Here is a 26,225-nt window from a genome sequence, read left to right as displayed (position 1 = left end):
AAGTCTTTGAATATGTGAAGCTCGGTACTGTCCAAACTTACACAGTGATTATCATTACCCTTTCGGACCTACTGGTCTTCTGGGAAGATGAAGTAGAGTTCACCTGTTTCTTGAAAAATATTGTTGTCAGTGATTTGATCAGCCACCTTAAGCTTCCCTAACTTGAGTCAGGCACTCATCAGAGCTGGGTGAACTCTTGGACGTCCTACAAGTTCGATTCCAGGATCCGAACTTGAGACTTTTGAATTATGAGTTGAGAGTTCCACCTCACGACCACGCCGTTACATAACGCAAATTACCTAGGTTTTTTCTACCATTTACTATGCGTGTAATTCTTACTTCAAAAGATGTGATTTGATAGTTTTCAAATACCGCCATTGGAGATATTCAGCATGGGGCGGACCCCCCCCCCCCTCTTACCTAGTCGCTTTGACATAGATTTGGCTGGCTGCCATTTAACAAGTCTTTACCACAACGCTCCCCAGAAAACTCATCCTTTACCGTCGACGTAATGTCGGGTGAGGACGTCACAGAGGTCTATGACGTCACCACCGTGAGCTCACCTGCAAGCAACAACCTGTATAACTCATCTAGCAGCTTAGAGCTTAACGTTAGCTCCGCTCGATTCTCGCAGCTTAACAACAGCTGTTTCAGGATAGACTTCGAAGAACCCAACAGTTTCAAATTTATTGAGTTTGAAATAGGAGACGGATCTAAAATGGTTGAGGCGGCATCGTTGGTGTTGCTGATGGAGACTATTGATATAGATACGTGTGAGTATATTTTCTTTTTCGTCCTCGTTTTCATCAAAAGTGATGAGAATAGCCATAGTTATCCAGTTGTTTAATGTAACAGCTTAGGTATAGATTTAGTTACAGGCTTTGATTGGCATTTAGATAAAGGCGTATGTTTACATTTAGGTATAGGCTTAAGTTTATTTATAGGTAGCGGCTTTGGTTGACCTTTAGGTAAAGGCTTTAGCTTCCATTTTAGTATGTGCTTAATTTTTACATTTAGGTAAACATACTTGCTTTATGTTTAGTAAAAATCTTAGCTTTATGTTAAGGTGAAATCTGAGGTTTACTATTGGGTAAAGAGTTAGGCTTTGTTAATTAGAGAGCTTGAGGCTGTGTATGTTTGTTAAGCCTTCAGTTTGAGATAAGAAAAAAGTTTAGTTATTTGGCTCTAAATCAGTACCAGTAGCTTTATAGTTTGCAATGATGTTTACATTGTGAGTTTATAATGTTAGCTAGTGTGTTGATGGTGTTCACCTTGTTTAGCGATGATGTTTGTTTACAAAGTGTGTGGATGGTGTTCACCTAATTTGGTTATGGTATTTGTTTACCAAGTGTGTTGATGGTCTTCAACTTGTTTGGTGGTGGTGTTTGTTTATCTAGTGTGTGGATGATGTTTACCTACTATATTGGTTGTGTTTACCTTGTTTAGTGATGGTGTTTTCCTAGTGTTGATGATGTTTACCTACTATGTTGATGGTATTTACCTTGTTTAGTGATGGTGTTTGTGTTGATGTTTGTGTTTAGCTTGTTTACTAATACTGTTCTCCCTATGTTTGTAAGCTGTAGAATGCATGACAACATCCCTGGACCCTAAAAACAAGACCATTAACGGCCAACTTTACACCGGAACCGCCAACACCACAGTGTCCGGGTTACCATGCCAACCGTGGGCGTCCATGACACCCCACCCCCATACGTACAACAACCTCAGCACCACCGTGTTTCCGGATCCGGCTTTTGCGAACGTCAACAATTTTTGCCGGAATCCCGGAAAGAGCGGAAGTTACAAGGACAGGCCGTGGTGTTTCACGATGAACTCGACGGTGGAGTGGGAATTCTGTAGCGTCCCAGAGTGTGGTAAGTGGTTTTTTGTTGGTTATTGTTACTGTTTATTGTTACTGTTTATTGTTACTGTTTATTGTTACTGTTTATTGTTACTGTTTATTGTTACTGTTTATTGTTACTGTTTATTGTTACTGTTTATTGTTACTGTTTATTGTTACTGTTTATTGTTACTGTTTATTGTTACTGTTTATTGTTACTGTTTATTGTTACTGTTTATTGTTACTGTTTATTGTTACTGTTTATTGTTACTGTTTATTGTTACTGTTTATTGTTACTGTTTATTGTTACTGTTTATTGTTACTGTTTATTGCTGCTGTTTATTGTTACTGTTTATTGTTACTGTTTATTGTTACCTTTTTTTGCTACTGTTTATTGCTACTGTTTATTGTTACTGTTTATTATTACATAGAGGGAAAATTTTCTTTTTAATTCTATAAATTCGTGAAAATCACGAAAAGGTTTTTTCGTGTATTCTGCAACTCAAAATGTGATGAGAGTTTTTTTTTTTTTTTTTTTGCTAAACCTATAACAACCAGAAATATATAAAGTGGTTTTTATTGATTAAAATTTGCAGCATTTAGGAAAATTTGAGAATATGGAAAATGGTTTTTGCTGCCTAGTTAAATCAGGATTTACATCATATGCCGTGGGTGACATCGTTTTGAAAAGAAAAGAAAATCGTCTTTAGGTTGTCTGAGCATTAGTTTCTTTCGTGTATCTTATTTTCAAAAAAGAGAGCAAAGACATACAGAGAGTGATGTATACTAGACATCTAACGTCGAAACTAAAAAAAGATTCCTAGAGGAATATTTACGCTATAAACCCCAGCTGAAAATAATAAAAACGTACCCAAGCTATAAACCTATCTCAAAACAGCAAAAACTTACTCAAACTTAGAATCAAACTACCGGTGATCTTCTAATGTAAAAAGCCAACAAGAGCAGTTGCCAACAAACTTAGGTTGAAAGTGACATGGAAATAATTTATTTATTGGGTAGAAAAATCCATTACCATAATTACAATCAAGACTAAATCGATGTAAATTTATGATTTGATGTGACGCTTTTTTATCTGATCTTACGAGAGGCAGTAAAGTATAACAGCCTTTATGACGTAACATTGTCAACATAAGTGGTCGTTAAAGTAATGTATTTGCCTACCAGTATTGATTTGCTAATAAAAAATGTATAAAGGGTGACAGGACAAATGATCTCAGGACAAATGATCTCAGACAAAATATCTCAGACAAAATATCTCAGACAAAATATCTCACGGACAAATGATCTCAGGACAAATGATATCAGGACAGATGATCTCAAGGACAAATGATCTCACGGACAAAAGATACCAGGACAAAACATATCAGGACAAATGATATCATGGACAAATGATCTCAGACAAAATATCTCAGACAAAATATCTCACACCTAAATTGTAATAGCGTAGTTGATGATTTTAGTTGATCTGAATTTTTTTATTGATTGTCATATGGTTTTGTTTACTATGTTTAATATTGTTTATAGGCCTATATAATAATCGTAAAAAATGTTTGCCGTATAAATTTGTCATATTGCACTAAACATTTTAAAGTTAGTATTTGTAATATAGTATACGAAGATTAAAGAAATGTTTTCGATAGACAGCGTAGGTGGGCTTAACAAACATTAGACAATCCTACCATGTCAGGTGGACGAAACTTGATCAAAAGGAATGAAATAACAATGAAGACACACCTTCGTATCAAGGTGGCCTCCCCTTTGATAGCAGAGACATGCCTTAAGGGAAAGACATCCGCCCTCCATGGACAACACAACTAGCCTCTAAAGTCCATTGTTGTGCGTCGGTCACACCTTAGTGATCAGGTGACACATGCTTACTTAAACAAACAGGTCATCGCGGAGCTAAGTTTGTCGTAGGGTGCATCAAACAAAGCAGTATTAGTGGTGATTACTCAGCTAGCGCCTCTTTCGTTACCTCGCAGAAAGGTTTTAGGAATTCTGGTGAATTTATGTTTGCCATAAACAGGCAAAGATATTTGGAAATGTGAAATTAGGACATGTCGAGTAAGAGCTCACACAATAGATCATCACATAATATTGGAGAGGTGTGATCATATTGATGTACCTGCCAGCAAAGAAACGTAAACATTATGTTTGTGTTCATGAATCATCAATGATGATGCAATAAAAACAATAGTTTAACGTTACAAACCTGGAGACCCATTCACATTTTTAGAAAATATTTCGCGTGTTTTGAACCTTAATGTTGTATAACTACCGTTACTTTATTTGTTTTATACATTATCATGTATTATACCTTTGAGGCTAAAGGAGTAAATTTGTTATAATTTTTACTTTTTCAAATCAAATGCTACTACAAAGTTTAATAAATCTTTTAATGGTTGGTTAGGTTTAACAAATTCATTTTATTCACAATTATTAAGCGTAAAATAGTAAACAAAACCATATTAACAGTCAATAAAAAAGTTCAAATCATCTAGGGTCTTCGTACATACTATTAAAATTCCGCTGTGAGATATTTTGTCTGAGATATTTTGTCTGAGATCATTTGTCCATGATATCATTTGTCCTGATATGTATTGTCCTGGTATCTTTTGTCCGTGAGATCATTTGTCCTTGAGATCATTTGTCCTGAGATCATTTGTCCTGAGATCATTTGTCCGTGAGATATTTTGTCTGAGATATTTTGTCTGAGATCATTTGTCCTGAGATCATTTGTCATGGAACCGTATAAAGACCTCTTTTTATACGACGTTTGTATTTTTTAGAACCGAACTAATCATTAAAATCTATAAAAGTTACATTTTTTACTGTGATTTTTTTTTTACGAGACAATATTTCATCCTTTGATTTGATTGATTTAATGTTGCCTATTACGCTTCATTAGTTTCCCTTTAAAAATTAATTAAACTTTGATGTTTGTGACGTAGTTAATGAACCCATTTGTAATCATAGTAAAAACGCAGACATAAAAACCTATCCTCTAATGGAGAAACTTCATGGCACAGAAAGGGTTCAACTGTTGTTTCTGGCACAGAAAGGGTTAAACTTTTGTTTCTGGCACAGAAAGGGTTAAGCTTTTGTTTCTGGCACAGAAAGGGTTAAGCTTTTGTTTCTGGCACAGAAAGGGTTAAACTGTTGTTTCTGGCACAGAAAGGGTTAAACTGTTGTTTCAGCCCGCTTCACCGTGGGGGTCAACTTGACCGACCCTGAGGACAGGACGTCGTCCAGCTATTTCTGTGGTCAGACCAGCTTCTATACGTCACAGGCCGTCAACAACGTCACGCTTAAGTGTCAGGGGAACCCGTGAGTTTTGTCTGTCCAACATAGTTTTGTTTGTCTGACAAAATATGTCCAACAAAATTTGTGTCTGTCTGACAAAATATGTACAACAAAGTTTGTGTTAGTCTGGCATAATATGTCCAATAACGTTTGTGTTTGTCCATTTGTGTCCAACAAAGTTTGTGTCTGTCTGACAAAATATGTCCAACAAAGTTTGTGTCTGTCCATTTGTGTCCAGCAACGTTTGAGTTTGTCCATTGTGTCCAACAAAGTTTATGTTTGTCTGACATACCTACAACAAAGTATGTGTTTGTCATTTTTGTCCAACAAAGTTTATGTTTGTCTGACATAGGCCTACCTACAACAAAGTTTGTGTTTGTCCATTATGTCCAACAAAGTTTATGTTTGTCTGACATACCTACAACAAAGTTTGTGTTTGTCTGACAACATATGTCCAACAAAGTTTGTGTTTGTCTATTAATGTCCAGATCAGTTTGTATTTGTTCAACAATCAAAAAATCACATGCATTTTCCAAAACCAACATCACCATAAATATACAATCAAAAATTTCCATAAATGTATTACTACTAAAAAATATCTAAATATAATCACATTTTTTTTTAAATAACATAAATCTCCCACATTCTAAATTTCCCATGATTGTAAAAACAATCTCTCACATGTATGTAGGATCAAACAATAGCATAAAAGTAACAAAAACAGACGAAATAAATGTACTACAAGTAACAATCCATTATGTGTGCACGCAATCACACAATCATTTAATTCTATACAATCCCAAAATACCCTCAATGTACCACATCAAACAATCATTTAATTCTATACAATCACAAAATACCCTCAACGTACCACAATCAAACAATCTTTTAATTCTATACAATTAGAAAATACCCTCAACGTACCACAATCGAACAATCATTTAATTCTATACAATCACAAAATACCCTCAATGTACCACAATCAAACAATCCCAAAAAAATCTACGCTGTTGTAATGTTCATTGAAAAAATCTACAGCTATTTTCTTTTTTCTATATACTTTTATACTCAATTAAAACTCATTAAATGGAGTTAGTTTTTTTATATAATAAAAGCATCCAACCCAAAAAAACTGTATTTATAGGTGGCTGAGGTCCTTGGGTAATTACGTGCACTAATTAACAGACATGTCAGGCACATGAATACACTTTATTCTAAGCTATACAGTATCCCCGTCCCCACCCACGTCCCCCACCCCCGTCCCCATTGACATGTTGGCTGTGACTTAATGGCTCTTCCCTGTACCCCCCGCGTCCCCACCTCTTTTACCCTAGAGTACCGGGTTAGTGCTTTTAAAAAAATCGTTCGGTTTATTTTTATGGGACGTTTTTTATCATTGGACATTGTTCACTAAAAGAAGATTATTTGCATACTGAGGTGCAAGGGCACTTGTTTCTATGTCTACTTGTAATTAGGGTCTTTTATTTTATTTTTTAAATTGGTTTGGTATTGGAAACAGGAAACGTGTTCAGATCTCTCGATATTCTAACCAATATGTAGTGGCTATATAGGGCTATGTAGGGGGTATGTAGGGCTATATTGGGGTCTGTAGGGGCTATGTAGGGGGTATATAGGGCTTTAGTAGGGGGTATGTTGGGCTTTAGTAGGGGGTATTTAGGGCTTTAGTAGGGGGTATTTAGGGCTTTAGTAGGGGATATTTAGGGCTTTAGTAGGGGGTATTTAGGGGCCTGTATGGGGGTATGTATGGGGGTATGTATGGGGGTATGTATGGGGGTATGTATGGGGGTTATGTATGGGGGGTATGTATGGGGGGTATGTATGGGGGTATGTATGGGGGTATGTATGGGGGTTATGTATGGGGGGTATGTATGGGGGCCTTTATGGGGGTATGTATGGGGGGTATGTAGAGTATGTGCTATGTATGGGGTATGTAGTGCCTATATATTTGGTATGTAGGGTATATGTAGGGGTAAGTTAGGGCTATTTAAAGGATATATAGTGTGTAAGGGTCTTTAAAATTGTGCAGGCTTAGCTAGCACTTTTTTGCGTTGAAGTGGTAGAACAAAGTGCTTAATATAGACCCGTGGGAACTATGTAAGGGCTATATAAGGGGGATATGTAGATATGTATAGTATGTGTAGTTGCTATGTAGGGGCTATGCAAGGGATATGCAGGTGCTATATAGGTGCTATGCTGGGGTATGTAGAAGGGATGTGGGTCCTATGTAAGGACTATGTAGCTTGTAAGTGTCTTTAAAATTGTGCCGGTTTAGTTAGCAATTTTTGAGATTCTGAAATTGAGATGGCAGGACAAAGTGCCAGACATAGACTTGTGGAGATGGACAAGGTAGGGGCCCATGATATTGTAGATAAGAACGAGTAAGGGGGGGGGGGGGGTCTGGGGGGGTCTTAGCGATAGGCACACACAAATTTGACACGTCAGGCGCTTGAGTGGAACCCAGGGAAGGCAGAGGCGTAGCGAAAGGGGACGGGGACGGAGGTACATATGTCCCCGGGCGTCGACCTTAGGGGGCGCCAAAATGGGTTGGGGAAAACATTAAATGCTCATTTTAGCTGCAGATTTGCATTATACATTTTTTTTAAATATATGGGGGAGGGGGCGCCAAATTGAAAGTTTGTCCCTGGGTGCCGGGAAGGGTCGCTGCGCCTCTGATGGTAGGTGATCGAGGGGGCACCCAAGACAGACCTGGAGGCTGAGTCTTGTTAAAGAACTAAAGACCACAAGGATATCTTGGGGCACTGTACAATACACAACCGTGTACCGGATACAGTGGAAGATTTTAGCTGAGATCCTAAGCTCCACAAGAAGTAAAGAGGATTGAGTTAAAGCAAGTCAAGAAAATAAAGTGGATACCCATGAATTAGCTGCAAGATGATGTCCACTTGACATGCACTGAGAGAGATACAGTTCTAAAACTTGATGGACGTTTGATAAAAAAAATGGACGAGCATTTCTTTCAAGGTCAATTAACGATTGCAACAGTTCTGGATATCGATGATGTCACAGGCATGCGCAGTGGATCAATACCACTCGGAAGTATGAAAAATCTTAACGGGCAACTTGTCCTGGCTAGCGGAAATAATAACTAAAATAGCCCACGGGGCTTCGTGGTATCTGGACAACAGACTTCGAGCTGAAAGTAAATAAATTCAGGGAAAAAATGAACCAAAGAATTCTCAAGTGGTTTAGTTTTTGGAAATATTCATTTTTAAACAGAAAACGAACTAATAGATTAAGGCTAGGTTGTTTTTTTTTTAATGTACTTTACTGATGGTATATTTTAACAAATGGGTCGGTAAAGTTTCACTAATTAGGTAATGTGTTAGCGATTCTATAATTTACAGTGATAAGATTGAAGGTTGGGGAAGGCGTGGTATAGCGGTTGAGCGCTAGACTGCTAGCCCGAGAGTCGTGGGTTCGAATCCGGGTTCAAGTCACGTTAGGGAAACAAAAACAGCTGGGATAGTGCTAACCCAACTATTCCCCCCGTGTATGACGTTGAACTCTGCTTCATCTGCCCCGTGTGTCGAACACAAACGGAAAAAGATGATCAGTTAATTAACAGGTGGATTGTTAAAATATGAGCTAATTTGTTGCCAATCACAGCTCGACTCTAATTATCCATTCCCTAATTATCACATTATCTAAACCTTGACACTAACCCTAATTCTAACATTAACAGCGACAATAATAATGTTACATTTAACCTTATGTTTTTGTTTATTCAAACTAAACTTTTTCCAATGAAGTTAAAGTTTAAGCCAATGTTAAACCTATGTTACATAATAATTTACATTATAAACGTTTTCGAAATATGACAAGTTTCATCCAATGTCTCACATTGAAACAAAAGTATAAACGGTTTACAAATAAATGTTTAATTCAATCGTATGTTACTGTTGTAAATTGTTAATGGTAAATTGTTACTGTTGTAAATTGTTAATGGTAAACTGTCACTGTTGTAAATTGTTAATGGTAAATTGTTACTGTTGTAAATTGTTAATATTCTCAGGGTGAATGTTAACTTTCTCAGGGTAAATGTTAACATTCACAGGTAAATGTTAACATTCTCAGGGTAATATCAACTTTCTCTGGGTAAATGTTAACATTCTCAGGGTAAATGTTAACATTCTCATGGAAATAACAACTTTCTCTGGGTAAATGTTGACATTCTCAGGGTAAATGTTAACTTTTGTTTGCCCACAGTACCCAACCGTTCGGGTCGTCTGTCACGTTGTCCGTCAACTCGTCAGCTGTCAGACCGTTATATCTGTGTGGTCTGACGCCGTACGGCATGGTCCATGAAGGTCAGTTCCAGTTTGTTTAAGCTTAATTACATTTAGCTCATTTTATTACATTTTGCCTAGTTATATTTAGCTCAAATACATTAATTAAGCCTATTATATTTCGCTCCTTTAAATTAGCCCTTGTACACGTATCTCAATTACATTTAGGTAATTGCATTTAGCTCTATTAAATTTAGCTTAATTACATTTTCATTTTAGCCTAATTACATCTACCCCAATTTTATTTCGCAGAATTAAACTTAGTGAAGCTCAAACAAGCTCATTTAAATTTAACTTAAGGAAATTCAGCTCATCAGAAATCTACAAACAATTTTATAAATAAATAAATCAAAATTATATATAATTGCCTTGTCATCAGATATGCAATTACCAACAAACTTAAAAAGAAAATTCCAAATTAGAGTTAGGCAAACATTGATTTACGTGAGTTGCCCACAAACCCGCACACAGACAACCAAAAGCGACAGAGCAAAAGCTTGTAAAGAATAGACATCTGAGTACTGGGATAAGATTTACTAACATCACCTCCCCGTACCTACTGATAGAAAACGTGTATGAAAATGCCTACCTTACCATGCGGTTTTGTTATAGAGCTACTAATTTATCCCCCCCCCCCCCCCCGCCTCATTTTCATCTCATCACCCCCCCCCCTTTCCAGGCGGATGTGGAGAGCCGCTCTACCAGAGAGGCTGGTACCTGGCGACCTTGACCTCGTATAATGTCAACGCCGAGGCGGACTTCGAGTGCGCCAGCGGCTTCCATTACATTCAAGGTGAAGGTCACATCAAGTGCCTGGAGTCAAGGTCTTGGACAGTACCCACACTGGTGTGTTCTGGTGAGTGATGTGTTCTGGTGAGTGATGTGTTCTGGTGAGTGATGTGTTCTGGTGAGTGATGTGTTCTGGTGAGTGATGTGTTCTGGTGAGTGATGTGTTCTGGTGAGTGATGTGTTCTGGTGAGTGATGTGTGTGTTCTGGTGAGTGATGTGTTCTGGTGAGTGATGTGTGTATTCTGGTGAGTGATGTGTTCTGGTGAGTGATGTGTTCTGGTGAGTGATGTGTTCTGGTGAGTGATGTGTTCTGGTGAGTGATGTGTTCTGGTGAGTGATGTGTTCTGGTGAGTGATGTGTTCTGGTGAGTGATGTGTTCTGGTGAGTGATGTGTTCTGGTGAGTGATGTGTTCTGGTGAGTGATGTGTGTGTTCTGGTGAGTGATGTGTTCTGGTGAGTGATGTGTGTGTTCTGGTGAGTGATGTGTGTATTCTTGTGAGTGATGTGTTCTGGTGAGTGATGTGTGTGTTCTTGTGAGTGATGTGTTCTGGTGAGTGATGTGTGTATTCTTGTGAGTGATGTATTCTGGTGAGTGATGTGTTCTGGTGAGTGATGTGTTCTGGTGAGTGATGTGTGTGTTCTGGTGAGTGATGTGTGTATTCTTGTGAGTGTGTTCTGGTGAGTGATGTGTTCTGGTGAGTGATGTGTTCTGGTGAGTGATGTGTTCTGGTGAGTGATGTGTTCTGGTGAGTGATGTGTTCTGGTGAGTGATGTGTGTGTTCTGGTGAGTGATGTGTTCTGGTGAGTGATGTGTTCTGGTGAGTGATGTGTTCTGGTGAGTGATGTGTTCTGGTGAGTGATGTGTTCTGGTGAGTGATGTGTGTGTTCTGGTGAGTGATGTGTTCTGGTGAGTGATGTGTTCTGGTGAGTGATGTGTTCTGGTGAGTGATGTGTTCTGGTGAGTGATGTGTGTGTTCTGGTGAGTGATGTGTTCTGGTGAGTGATGTGTGTGTTCTGGTGAGTGATGTGTTCTGGTGAGTGATGTGTGTGTTCTGGTGAGTGATGTGTTCTGGTGAGTGATGTGTTCTGGTGAGTGATGTGTGTATTCTGGTGAGTGATGTGTTCTGGTGAGTGATGTGTTCTGGTGAGTGATGTGTTCTGGTGAGTGATGTGTTCTGGTGAGTGATGTGTTCTGGTGAGTGATGTGTTCTGGTGAGTGATGTGTTCTGGTGAGTGATGTGTGTGTTCTGGTGAGTGATGTGTTCTGGTGAGTGATGTGTGTGTTCTGGTGAGTGATGTGTGTATTCTTGTGAGTGATGTGTGTATTCTTGTGAGTGATGTGTGTATTCTTGTGAGTGATGTGTTCTGGTGAGTGATGTGTGTGTTCTTGTGAGTGATGTGTTCTGGTGAGTGATGTGTGTATTCTTGTGAGTGATGTATTCTGGTGAGTGATGTGTTCTGGTGAGTGATGTGTTCTGGTGAGTGATGTGTGTGTTCTGGTGAGTGATGTGTGTGTTCTGGTGAGTGATGTGTTCTGGTGAGTGATGTGTTCTGGTGAGTGATGTGTTCTGGTGAGTGATGTGTTCTGGTGAGTGATGTGTTCTGGTGAGTGATGTGTTCTGGTGAGTGATGTGTGTGTTCTGGTGAGTGATGTGTTCTGGTGAGTGATGTGTGTGTTCTGGTGAGTGATGTGTGTATTCTTGTGAGTGATGTGTGTATTCTTGTGAGTGATGTGTGTATTCTTGTGAGTGATGTGTTCTGGTGAGTGATGTGTGTGTTCTTGTGAGTGATGTGTTCTGGTGAGTGATGTGTGTATTCTTGTGAGTGATGTATTCTGGTGAGTGATGTGTTCTGGTGAGTGATGTGTTCTGGTGAGTGATGTGTGTGTTCTGGTGAGTGATGTGTTCTGGTGAGTGATGTGTTCTGGTGAGTGATGTGTTCTGGTGAGTGATGTGTTCTGGTGAGTGATGTGTTCTGGTGAGTGATGTGTTCTGGTGAGTGATGTGTGTGTTCTGGTGAGTGATGTGTTCTGGTGAGTGATGTGTTCTGGTGAGTGATGTGTTCTGGTGAGTGATGTGTTCTGGTGAGTGATGTGTGTGTTGTGGTGAGTGATGTGTTCTGGTGAGTGATGTGTTCTGGTGAGTGATGTGTTCTGGTGAGTGATGTGTTCTGGTGACTTGATACGGGTATTTTTTGGGTTTCGGTAAGTGATTTGTCTAATCTGGTGAGTGACTGTTAAAAAACTGGAACTTCACTTCGAACATCTCAAAGAAAACTAAAATAGCTCACCAAAGACGTCATCTAAAGACGTCAACTAAAGACGTCAACCAAAGACGTCAAACAACTACTCTTATCCTACAGATGACGTCAACTATGGGTTGAGCGCCGCAGGCAGCAACCTGCAGGACGGCAACCTGACAACCTGCAACATTTACCTGAGTGGCAGCTCCACCGCGCAGGTGGACTTGGACGACCTGGTGGAGGTTCGTTCACTGACCTTGACCTTTGGGGGTGAGTTGATGACGGATGCAGTTTTTCTCTGTTGTGTGTTCGATCAGATAGGGCCCCATTGAGACTAGGGCGTCACTTGAACCGTCGAATTGCAGGAAATTAAAAACCAAACCGTGATAGTATTTTTTCTCAATATTTTCCCACTAACCGTTTAGTTCCGGGCAGTCACGAACAATCCCGAATAGTCCCGAATAGTCCCGAATAGTCCCGAATAGTCCCGAGTAATCCCGAAAAGTCCCGAAAATTTGTTTTAACTTCATATTTAGTAGCTCGTGATAATGTTGAGGTACTTTCATCAGTACATTACAAAATGCTTTCCCCCCCCCCCCCCCCACCCGAACGAAATGGAATTTATATAGAAAACATGTACTTTTACCAGTGTCCGCCCCCCCCCCCGCAAAATAAGAAATATGACGTACTGTTCAACATCCCATGTGATGCAGCACATCTGTCACTCAAAAGCACATACCTCATCCATCACACATCCACCAACACACTCAACAACACACCTGTCATCCAACAACTCACCTGTCATCCAACAACTCACCTGTCATCCAACAACTCACCTGTCATCCAACAACTCACCTGTCATCAAACAACTCACCTGTCCTCCCTGTCATCCAACAACTCACCTGTCATCCAACAACTCACCTGTCATCAAACAACTCACCTGTCATCCAACAACTCACCTGTCATCCAACAACACACCTGACATCCTTCGTACATCTTATACCTGCCAGATGCCGCACATCCGAACATCACTGTCATGGCCGTCCTGCCTGCAGGTCACCTGCGAGAGTGCAGGAGCCTGCAGGAAACCCTGCACGGGTATTACGTCCAGTGTCCAGCCTACCCAGTCACCAAACGGCTGATGATCACCTTGACCTCACCAGCTAAGCTGTGTGAGGTCAAGGTCTTTGGACGTCTGTTTACATCAGGTAATGTATGATCACGTGATGTATTTCAAGGGGTAGGCGTGGTCGAGTCGGTAAAGCTCATGGTTGCTAAACCGAAAAGTCTCGAGTTCGAACCCTCGCGCAGGTGAGGCTCGTTAGCTGGGGACAGCCACTCTTCTAGGAGAGACAACTCAAAAATCAAACAACTGCTGCCTTGTAGTTTGTTCTTGGTTGGAAGCAAATCCAATAAAATACTTTAAAAAAACTTTTTAAAAAACCACGTTTTTCTTGTGGACTAAAAAGTAGAAAATAACTATTTACATACATTTGATGACAAAAAACGTGGGAACGTTCACAATCAAATTTCCCGACCCATCTGCCCGACCCACGTTTTTTGTCATCAAATGTATGTAAATAGTTATTTTCTACTTTTTAGTCCACAAGAAAAACGTGGTTTTTTAAAAAGTTTTTTTTAAGTATTTTATTTTCTCCTTTTTAGTCCGTTGCTACACATGAAAAACGTGGTTTTTAAAAAAAGTTTTTTATATAGTTTATTTTCTACTTTATCCAATGACTTGATTAAGTATGACTTGACTAAGTGTTTATAAATACACGGACTAAAAATCTTGAGCGACCAGGATTCGAACCTGGGTTGTCGCGGCCACAAAGCGAAGTACTAACCACTATACGATCACGGCCAGCGCGCTCACATCGATTGGGGCCGAAGTAACTGTGTCAATAGGACTTCAGTCTTGTCGGTATCTTTAGAAATCATGTCCTCAATTTTATGGTCCTTAGGGCGTAATTAAATTAAGCTAATTACGATCTCTAATTGCTAGTTTTTATGATTGCATCTGAAATTGTTAGGCGAAAGTAGCCTGCATGCCAAATTTCAGATCTATAGAGCAATCAGAAGTGGGCTAATTTTCGATGTCAATTTTAACAACAAACAAACACACGCGAAGCTGAGTTAATAAAAACGTGTTAAAAAGATAAGCAGGCTGAAATCGGAGTCAATGGCCTCAACGGCGCATAACCAGTTGACACGTAATCCTTAATTGTGATGGAAGCATGGTCGAGTCGGCAAAAGCTCATGGTTGATAAATTCGAAAAAAGTCTCGAGTTCAAACCCTCTGGCAGATAAGGCTCGATCCCTCCCAACACTAAAAATTAAGAACGAAGAAGAAGAACATAATTGATTGAACTGTATGTTGTAATATACCAACAGTATATACGGCTTTCACAGAAAGACCAAGCCCCCCCCCCCCCCCACAAGAGAAACCCATCCCCTCCCAGGGACCACACACTCCCGACAGACTCTAACAAAGACAGTACACAGACACACAACGGTAACAGTTGGTAGGGAAACACTAAACGTTTTGGTGATGGCGTGATCTAGAGGACCCTGAGTCCATCCAACCCTAATGGGTACCTAACTCACGTTAGCGAAAGTAAGAGGCCGCAGGGCATAGTGCAAATCATACTATCCCGTCATATGTCAAGGTCACACTATCCCTTCATATGTTGTGACACATTCTATTTAAACATATTCCATGTTGACTCACATTATGATGATACTTGCTTTTATGACAAATAAGTACTTGGATCCCATATTAATCAAATCAACAGTTCAAGATATGCTATTTTGTTTCCTTCACTTCATAATCAGCTGTTTCCTTCATACCTAGCTGTTGCCTTCATGCCCCCTGTTGCTCTAACCCAGGGGTCTCCAAACTACGGCCCGCGGGCCGGATGCGGCCCTCGAGGTCCTCTCATCCGGCCCGCAGAGATCTTTTTGTCCAAGGAAAAATCGTTTGTTAGTGATGGCTGAGGAACTTTGCCCAGAAAAATCAGAAATGCCTGGAAGAAACTGGCCCCCGAACTGAAATGTGATAGTTAATGCGGCCCACGGACTGAAAAGTTTAGAGACCTCTGCTCTAACCAAAAGATTTCTATATCTACCCCAGCCCTCGAGTGCCGACAGACAGACTCTGGCACCGACTACAAAGGTCAGCACAACGTCACCAACAACGGCCAGCCCTGCGCTGATTGGTCCTTCATCGCCACCAAGAACTACAACTTCAGCGACTACGAGTTTCCAGACGGCAACATCAGTGACGTCAGAAACTTCTGCAGGTATACGTTTTTTTTTTGTTTACGCTGAATGCGGTGATCTTTTTTTTTTAAATACACGACACTAATGCATTTGTCTATTTGTCCATCGTTATCTTTAAATTCTGCTTCAACTTATAAGTGTAAGAAAAGATCTTCGTAATCAAAACTTTAAAACATAATTTTCCAAAAAATCATCCTTTATATATTTTCGCAAAACACAATCTTTCACTTCAGCTACTAAAAGAATTTTTGGAACTTAAGAACAAGCAGAAGACGTAGACTTTTTTCATAGAACTTTTTAGTAATATGATCTTTAACATAAAGGTGTGAAAGTTTGGGGGGACCCTGTTTGACATCGCAATAAATGGATTGACACTGACTTTTCAAAGTATAAAACATACACTATAGATAGTTAAGTAGCTTTAGTATTGAAATAAGGAAAAAGAAAATCTGGAAAATGAAAACTTCTATCGAAAAAGGTAGCTTTTTTTAAATTTTAATGCCTTAAATGTATAGTGGATTAAAAGTAATAATAATTTCAGAAAAAATGTCAATATTTATTTGTGTGCACTCTATGTTTTCAGAAACCCCATACTCAAGTCAACGGGTCAACCTCTGACGTCATACAGACCCATCTGCTACTACCACATCCCTGCTCAGTACATGACAGGGTGGGGCTACTGTGATCTATTTGCATGTAGTAAGTTTAGGGTGGGGCTACTGTGATCTATTCGCCTGTAGTAAGTTTAGGGTGGGGCTACTGTGATCTTTTCGCCTGTAGTAAATTTAGGGTGGGGCTACTGTGATCTATTTGCATGTAGTAAGTTTAGGGTGGGGCTACTGTGATCTATTTGCATGTAGTAAGTTTAGGGTGGGGCTACTGTGATCTATTTGCATGTAGTAAGTTTAGGGTGGGGCTACTGTGATCTATTTGCATGTAGTAAGTTTAGGGTGGGGCTACTGTGATCTATTTGCATGTAGTAAGTTTAGGGTGGGGCTACTGTGATCTATTTGCATGTAGTAAGTTTAGGGTGGGGCTACTGTGATCTATTTGCATGTAGTAAGTTTAGGGTGGGGCTACTATGATCTATTCGCTTGTAGTAAGTTTAGGGTGGGGCTACTATGATCTATTCGCTTGTAGTAAGTTTAGGGTGGGGCTACTGTGATCTATTTGCATGTAGTAAGTTTAGGGTGGGGCTACTATGATCTATTCGCTTGTAGTAAGTTTAGGGTGGGGCTACTGTGATCTATTTGCATGTAGTAAGTTTAGGGTGGGGCTACTGTGATCTATTTGCATGTAGTAAGTTTAGGGTGGGGCTACTATGATCTATTCGCTTGTAGTAAGTTTAGGGTGGGGCTACTGTGATCTATTTGCATGTAGTAAGTTTAGGGTGGGGCTACTGTGATCTATTTGCATGTAGTAAGTTTAGGGTGGGGCTACTGTGATCTATTTGCATGTAGTAAGTTTAGGGTGGGGCTACTGTGATCTATTTGCATGTAGTAAGTTTAGGGTGGGGCTACTATGATCTATTCGCTTGTAGTAAGTTTAGGGTGGGGCTACTGTGATCTCTTCGCCTGTAGTAAGTTTAGGGTGGGGCTACTATGATCTATTCGCTTGTAGTAAGTTTAGGGTGGGGCTACTGTGATCTCTTCGCCTGTAGTAAGTTTAGGGTGGGGCTACTATGATCTATTCGCTTGTAGTAAGTTTAGGGTGGGGCTACTATGATCTTTTTGCTTGTAGTAAGTTTAGGGTGGGGCTACGGTGATCTTTTTGCTTGTAGTAAATTTAGGGTGGGACTACTGTGATCTTTTCGCTTGTAGTAAGTTTAGGGTGGGGCTACTATGATCTTTTGGCTTCTAGTAAGTGTAGGGTGGGGCTACGGTGATCTTTTTGCTTGTAGTAAATTTAGGGTGGGACTACTGTGATCTTTTCGCTTGTAGTAAGTTTAGGGTGGGGCTACGGTGATCTTTTTGCTTGTAGTAAATTTAGGGTGGGACTACTGTGATCTTTTCGCTTGTAGTAAGTTTAGGGTGGGGCTACGGTGATCTTTTTGCTTGTAGTAAATTTAGGGTGGGACTACTGTGATCTTTTCGCTTGTAGTAAGTTTAGGGTGGGGCTACTATGATCTTTTGGCTTCTAGTAAGTGTAGGGGAGAATAAATGTGATCTTTTGCCTTCTAGTAAGTTTAGAGGAGATTTACTGTGATCTTTTCGCTTAGTAAGTTTAGGGTAGAATAAATGTGATCTATTTGCATGTAGTAAGTTTAGGGGAGAATTACTGTGATCTATTTGTAGTTGTAAATAAAGGATAGAATAAGTGACGATTTTTTTAGTTGTCCCGATATATTTAGTCCTGGGATTTTATATCCGTGAGATCTTGTCGTGGGATATTTTGTCCTGATATCATTTGTCACGGAACTTTTTTTTTTAACTATCAGGACAAGTTTTGATTGATAATATCTAACTTGTTTGGTATTGTCAACTGTATGTAGAAATTAAAAATCATTAAATCATATATGCAATAAAAAAATATTTATTTGTCGATCGATTGAAAAACCAATTTGCAAACGTGTATAACGATTTTTTTTAAATTGTCGATTTCTTGATGTGTTTATCTATTTCCCTAGACAAGGGCTGTAGGTCTACACGAGAGGGCAGGGAATACACTGGACAAATCGATTATGTCGGCCTGACAAAACTGACCGGAACTTCATGCGTTGTGTGGAATTCTGGGATTTCTCTGTTTAAGAGAAAGTCGGATTTTTCCAGCAACGGTAAAATGATTCAAATTACAAGTAGCACTGTTCTATTTCTAAAATAATAATGTCTGTCTTGGCATTATCTGTCTAGCCAATGTCTGTCTAGTCAATGTCTCTCTAACCAATGTCTGTCGAACAGAGGCGTAGCGAGGGGGTTGGGGTGCAGACCGGACCGGGTGACACCATTTACGGGGGTGACACCAAGGCAAAAAAATAGCAAAATATATTGGGGGGGGAGGGGTGGTGCAAATCGAAAGTTTGAGGGGGGGGGGGGGTGCAAATAGAAAATTGAATGTTTGTCCCCAGGAAGGGGGTGACACCCGACCTCGCTACGCCACTGCTGTCGAACCAATGTCTGTCTAACCAATGTCTGTCTAACCAATGTCTGTCTAGCCAATGTCTGCCTAACCAATGTTTGTCCAACCAATATCTGTCTAACCAATGTCTGTCCAACCAATGTCTGCCTAACCAATGTCTGTCTAACCAATGTCTGTCTAACCAATGTCTGTCTATCCATTGTCTAACCAATGTCTGTCTAACCAATGTCTGTCTAACCAATGTCTGTCTAACCAATGTCTGTCTAACCAATGTCTGTCTAACCAATGTCTGTCTATCCAATGTCTAACCAATGTCTGTCTAACCAATGTCTGTCTAACCAATGTCTGTCTAGCCAATGTCTGTCTAGCCAATGTCTGTCTAACCAATGTCTGTCTAACCAATGTCTGTCTAACCAATGTCTGTCTAACCAATGTCTGTCTAACTAATGTCTGTCTATCCAATGTCTAACCAATGTCTGTCTAACCAATGTCTGTCTAACCAATGTCTGTCTAGCCAATGTCTGTCTAACCAATGTCTATCTAACCAATGTCTGTCTAACCAATGTCTGTCTATCTAATGTCTGTCTAACCAATGTCTGTCTAACCAATGTCTGTCTAACCAATGTCTGTCTAACCAATGTCTGCCATTATATCCCAGACTCCCCGGGCAAGAGCTACTGTCGGAACCCGGGCGGCTCCCAGGAGAGGCCGTGGTGCTACACCAACACGACGACCTTGACCTACAGCTACTGTGACGTCCCGTATTGTCGTGAGTGCTTAAAAACTCCCGAAAGGTGGGGGCGGGGATATGCATGGTTGGGGGGGGGGGGGTGGAGAGGGGAGGATAGCTGACTACCCCACAAAGTAGCAGTCCATCAAATTTGTGAACATTATTTAATCTAAATCAATTTCTTGTTTACATTTCCAATGTTTACATTTCCAATGTTTACATTTCCAATGTTTACATTTCCAATGTTTACATTTCCAATGTTTACATTTCCAATGTTTACATTTCCAATGTTTACATTTCCAATGTTTACATTTCCAATGTTTACATTTCCAATGTTTACATTTCCAATGTTTCGACCGCCAGCCACCGTCAGCAACACGCAGACCTTGAAGCTGGACCTGAATCTGACCTCCGACCTTTTGACGCTGAGAGCCACGGTGGCAACCTTGAGGGAGTGCCTGGCCACCCAGTTCGCGGGCGGGGTCTACCACCCGCCCATCTACGACGCCATCTTGGGACAGCTGTGTAACGCCAACCTGGGGAAGGTCAAGGATGTGCTGTGTCACTACAAGAACGACAGCAGCGTCCTTGACCGTGGTGACAGCTCGCAGTGGATGAGGATAGAGGTCAAATGTCGTAAGTCTAACATGGACATTTTAGACAACCTATAGAAATGTCGTAAGTCTAACGTGGACATTTTAGACAACCTTTAGAAATGTCGTAAGTCTAACATGGACATCTTAGACAACCTTTAGAAATGTCGTAAGTCTAACATGGACATATTAGAAATTTTTTAGAAATGTCGTAAGTCTAACATGGACATTTTAGACAACCTTTAGAAATGTCGTAAGTCTAACATGGACATTTTAGACAACCTTTAATGTCGTAAGTCTAACATGGACATCTTAGACAACCTTTAGACATGTCGTAAGTCTAGCCCCGACATCTTAAACAAATTACTTAAAAGCCGCAAATCTAAGTTTTACACAACTCATAATAATATAAATGTCAGTAAGTTTTAAAAAAAAAACACGAGACCATCACGCACATTACTTTAAGACACACCCACCAGTGAATCTAGCACCGCCCAGCGCACTTAAAAACACGCCTTTCATCACATCTAGACACGCCCATTTTTCCTATGTAAACCCATGGACCTATTGGAAAACTTTTTTTTATCCACAGCTCCAGATCCGACGCCGACACCGGGAACATCCACCGTGCCAGCATCCACCGTCACATATCAGTCAACAACCACCTCGCAGTCGACCTCAAGCCTTCAGTCAACTCCAAGTCTTCAGTCAACAACAGCTCCTGTTTCAACCACTTCATCCTTTACCAGCAGTAAAAATAATTCTTTTTTAACTTTTGTTTATGCATAAAAAACGTTTTAATAACAAGCTTTTATGTAATAATGCACTAAAAATTAGAAAACAAATTATTTTCTTTAAATAGATTATAATACACCACTATTAAAATAACTATAAAGAAAAGCGTCGGTCTCTTCCTAAGTATAGAATCCTTTCATATGACGTCACGTCCGTTCGTGAATGTAAACATCCGCCATCGCGGTGTACAGATCTACATTCAAAATGGTGATCTGTGCGGTGAAAGGTTGTGATACTCGAAGTGGCAGTTTTATAGGAATTCCTTTAGTTCGACTGCCAAGGGTTATATTAAACCAAGATGATAGAGATCGACAGTTAACATAACGTAGAGGCAGTCAATTTTTAGCCAATATTTATCGCAGCGGTGTGAGTGAAGCAGCGGCAAATAATATGCGAATCTTTTCTCGACAATTTGTTTCAGGCAAGGACAGTAAAATAATAAACTTCACTTTAATTATAAAAGATAACTATGAATAAAACAAATATGCTCGACCTTCACAAATACTAATAGTAAAAGACAGATCTAAAAGTAATAATAAGAATAACAAGATTTAATAGTAATAATAGTGTTTTAATATCTAGATCTAGATCTAGAATCTAGCTCTAAACATGACGTTAACAAAATTCGGACCACAGATCTAGATTCTGGACTTAGGGTGACTGGCTCCGCTGGGTAGACATAGAATCTAGAATCTACTTATTTACTAAATTTAATTTAAAAATTTAGATCTACATTCGATTCAAAATACACCTATAATAAATCAAAAGTAGTCATAATAATAAAGCATTTAATTGTCCCTAAGATCTAAAATCTCGCTCTACAATCTAATCATTTTTTAGCAAACGAAATTTTCTGAAATTGAAATACATTGTATGACTAGATTTAGATCTAGAATCTGCTACTTATATTAAATTTTTAAAAGTTTATACAAGCATGTAGTTGATTTTATTGTAGTAGAAGGCTTTAATAAATTACTAAGGCCTACTTACTTTGTATCTTTTTACAGCAATGTGTATCTGATACTGGACTGAGTTTAATTAAATTCAAATGCATATCTAGTAATTAGTCTACTAAGTTTATGTAGCCTAGTAGTACAATCTAGAATGTAGATCATACCAGCCAACAACAAATAACCACATTATTATTATTTGGTTAATGATTAGGCTAATTTTTTTTTAGATCCACTGTTTATAAAAGAAACAAATCAAGCTAGAAACATAAGTGAGATGGTTTAGAATAATAACAATGGACCCAGTCTACAATTAATACAATTGCAGGTCTACATAGGGCCTACAGTCTAGTAGTTTACAGTAGGCACCTAGTGTGTAGCTACTATACTAGTGTGTAGCTGTCCAGAGTTAAGATTCTTGGATGTAAAAATGGATGGTACTAACTAATCTGCATTAATGCTTTCCCCTGATAAACCCTGAGTGCTATAAATGACATAACATGACATCGAGGTGAAAAATATTGAGGGGAGAGCAGTGGGACTTTCCCCTTTGTTCTCCCTGCTGGGCCTTGAGGGTCATAAATTATATAAGAGATACTATCTCTGTGGGGCTGGGTATCACGGAGGTGAGAAATTTTCAGGGAAGGGCAGTGGTACTGACTCCTCTTTGGTTTTATTGTGGGCTAGAAAAATGTGGGGGCTGGCCATCATGAGGGTTGAACATCAGTATTAATGTGTCTGATCACTTCCCTGCTGGATTATAAGGGTCTTAAATTGTATAACATGCTACCCAGATTGGCTGATATCTAAGAACAGCAGTGGTTATTACCCATGAATTATATTAGCCGTTGTAGTGTGGGTTTTGTAGGAGTTAAGGTGATCTCACGTTTGCTACAGTAGTGTGGTTGTACTAGATCTATTGCTACTAAATCTTGTACTTAACAGAGAATCTAAAATCTACATTAACCAGATCTAGAGATAACCTATAAAATATATTACTGCAAACGCAAACAGTATTACTAACAGAATTTTTATTTAGAAATTTCGGCCACATATTTATATTATCCACGAAACTGTCAGTAAACGGCATAAGGATCTTCAATTCCTAAGAGTTCAAGTTTTTTAACACATTTTTCCTTTTCCGCGGGTGCGGTTCTTTACATACAGTGAACGCGTCAAGCGCTGACGAACAGCTGATTGTGTTTACGTCCGGACGTATGTATCACGTGATTTAGGTCACGTGTTTGCAAGGACTCTTATTAGTAAAAGTATCCAATTCATATTATAGTGGCCCATGCTTTTGTTTATAGTTATTTAAATAATGGTGTATTATAATGTATTGTAAGAAAATAAAAATTTTCTCTTTTTTTTTTAAGTGCATTAATAGTAGTATATAGATTACATAAAAGCTTGTTATTAGAAGGTTTTTTGTTCAATTTTTTTCCAGTACTTTAAAATTTTGAATACAATAGAGTTGCATGACTTAAAACTATCGCGCACCTAATGAACATGATAACGCCCGTATTAAAATGCGGAATGGTTGGATGAGACGGCTTACTAATTTAAGGCAATTTTAATTACTTCATTAAAAAATAATTAGTCATTCAATTAAGTCAAATTTAATGTCGTATTACATTATAATCAGATCTTGACCCACGTGCCGAATGTTATAGAAAGTGATCAGTTAGAAGTGCCCGAAATTTTACTATTCCGTTTTGATCTATGATTAAGTGATTGAGACAGAGGAAGCAAGTTAAATAAAAGCTTGTAAAAATTGAACTAACCCACTATTGTAAACCCTCTGTGTTAGCCCCGAGTTTAAGGTAAACGGAAAAAAAGCACAGAAAAATGTCAGTTTTTGCTAGGAAAAAAAGTCACAAAAAAGTCAGTTTTTGCTAGGAAAAAAAGTCACAGAAAAAAGTCACAAAGGACAATTTTTTATCGGAAAAGAGTCACAGAAATAAAGTCAAAGAAAAAAGTCACAATAATCTTTTAAGAAATATTTTGATTTAATTGTTGATAATTGTAAAATTGTGGGTGTTAATTGGTGTGGGTTGGTTTTGTTTTGGAAGCATTTTATAAGCGTAAAAGCATTATGGTCTATAACAATAATACGTAAAATAATATGACGTAATTTACACAGCAACCTCAACTCTTGTTAGGTATTTAGTAAAATACGCGGTAGAAAAATTAATCACATAAGAAATTTTGGCACATCATTGTGTTTTGCATATTTTTTTTTGCCGTTGGCCATTCCTTGGTCGGTTTCTCTTTATTTTGTGTGTTGGCGTTTTGCGTCAAAGCCAGCCTTTGTACCGTGTCGCCTTTCTGTTTTGATTCTATGCTATTACGTAATGAGCGTGATGAATATGGTCAGAAAAGGTGGTTGCAGTTAGTTGAGGACAGCAAGTCAGATTAGCAATGTCTTTATGCCATTTCATGCTAATTTAAAAGACACGATAAAAACCGAAAAGGTTGGAACATTCTATTGATTTCTATTAAATAGTGTATGGATAGCGTAATTAAAGCCCAGAGGCGTAGCGAGGGGGGGGCGGGGGGACATATATCCCCGGCGCCGACCTTGGGGGGGGGGGGGGCGCCAAATTGAAAGTTTGAGGGGGGGGGGGGGTGTAAATAAAAAGTTCGAGGGGGGTGCAAATCGAAAGTTTGAGGGGGGGGGGGGGGGAGTGCAAATGAAAAGTTCGAGAGGGGGGGGTGCAAATGAAAAGTTCGAGGGGGGGTGCAAATCGAAAGTTCGGGTAGGGTCGCTTCGCCTCTGTTAAAGTCTACACACTTCATACTAAATGTTTTAACATTTGTTATAAATATTACTATACATATACAACCTACGCACACTAAATTACAGTGAATTAATCTTAGATGATTTTTACTCGCTGAATATGTAACACAAAAGTATTAACAAATTCCATACAAGTATATAATTGTGACTTTTTTTTGCTGTGACTTTTTTTCCTGTGACTTTTTTCCTATTTTTTTTTTCCTGTGACTCATTTCCTATTTTTTTTCCTGTGACTTTTTCCTGTGTTTTTATTCCTGGTTTTTTTCCTGTGTTTATCTACCTGTGACTTTTTTTTCCTACAATCGAGTTTAAGCCCTAACTCTAACCTCCCCAGCCAACAGTCTGTATCGGATGTGTCCAACGACGTGTTCAGTCAAGTGTTTCAACAGCACGGTCGACACGCTGGAGTTCAAGGTCAGCCTTTACACGTGTCACACATTAGATTAGGACTGGTCGGCTGGATAGGTGGGGTGAATTAGAGGGGAGGGGCGGTCACTTGTTTTATTGTTGAAGAAATGCTATAAATAACCCAATGGATAGTCTCAAGACATAATTATGAGGCCACACAAAGTAAGAAAAAACAAATGGAACAAAGTTTTTACTACCAATGGGATGTGAATTTTTTTTAAATTCAAAATCTAGAACTAGAACTTTTCATGTGAAAATATCAAGACCGGCAGATTAGACTTAGGAAAAGAGTTAAGTTGTTATGATTAATGTAAAGCATAAAGACTGTTTAGGTTGTATAGTTAGGTTTAGGATTAAACGAATTTAAATGTCTCGGTACATACTGAAATATGATTAGGGCTAACCTCCAATTACCTAAATTTCGAACATTGATAGTTTTCACTTTAAAAACCTACGTCTGCCACACAACATTCCTTCTACCTTTGTGTGCAACGTGTATTTCAGGTGTTCTAAAAGAATTATTCAAGGATATGTGGATTTTATAAAATAACTGCGTGGCAGGTTAAACACTACTGCTCTGCCGCGCAACCTGCGCAGCTTAGAGAGAACGTCATGCTAAAGCTAATCAAGTTTTCTGATGTCCGCAGGCCTACGTGGAGGAGGTACGTCAACAGCTGCTTGTAGAGACGGACACCCTCTCAAAGACCATCCGCAGCAAGACGTCAGCACCGGACCAGCGGCCCTCAGCCCAGGTGACCGGTGGGGTCGCTGTTGCTATTTTAGTCACCATCTTCGTCTGTCTAATTAGCGGGGACGCCGTCTCTGTGATTTATTACGTTTACAAGATTTTAAAAAGCAAAATTGTTTCGTTTAAAAACTCCTGAAGGTTTTTTTTAACCAACCTACAAGGTTAAGTTCTGTGAGAAATATATTTCAGTATTAGGGTGATCCGGGCGAACATAAAACACTGCAACGGAATTTTAAATTGTACAATAAAAATACTTCCTTAAATTCTAATAAATTTTCAATTTAAAAGGAGAAACTTAAGCAAAATAAAAAAATCACTTGAA

The 26,225-nt window shown here is 39.2% G+C and overlaps 1 protein-coding gene across 1 annotated transcript; it reads left to right on the top strand.

Moving 5' to 3' along the window:
• The first annotated feature begins 511 nt into the window (after window positions 1–511).
• LOC131956549 (uncharacterized) lies at window positions 512–26,225 on the top strand. Its single transcript, XM_059321061.1, has 13 exons — window positions 512–773; window positions 5,059–5,188; window positions 9,413–9,513; window positions 10,172–10,348; window positions 12,643–12,792; window positions 13,533–13,730; window positions 15,656–15,824; window positions 16,388–16,503; window positions 19,538–19,648; window positions 19,973–20,245; window positions 20,795–20,953; window positions 25,082–25,161; window positions 25,803–26,225. The coding sequence occupies exons 1-13, from the start codon at window positions 512–514 to the stop codon at window positions 26,037–26,039; spliced, it is 2,163 nt and encodes a 720-aa protein (XP_059177044.1). The 3' UTR covers window positions 26,040–26,225.

Source organism: Physella acuta, unplaced genomic scaffold (assembly GCF_028476545.2).
Source record: "Physella acuta isolate Inbredline_101_S28 unplaced genomic scaffold, ASM2847654v3 ptg001158l, whole genome shotgun sequence".
NCBI classification, from domain to species: Eukaryota; Metazoa; Mollusca; class Gastropoda; family Physidae; genus Physella; species Physella acuta.
This window is presented reverse-complemented; position numbering and strand designations above follow the sequence as displayed.

What these genes read in the sequence shown, in the direction of transcription:
- LOC131956549 (XM_059321061.1), top strand. Translation starts at nt 512, where the DNA reads ATGTCGGGTGAGGACGTCACAGAGGTCTATGACGTCACCACCGTGAGC. An exon ending in CTGTGATCTATTTGCATGTA is followed by an intron (nt 16,504 to 19,537) that starts GTAAGTTTAGGG and finishes ATTATATCCCAG; the next exon opens with ACTCCCCGGGCAAGAGCTAC. An exon ending in GAGGATAGAGGTCAAATGTC is followed by an intron (nt 20,246 to 20,794) that starts GTAAGTCTAACA and finishes TTTTATCCACAG; the next exon opens with CTCCAGATCCGACGCCGACA.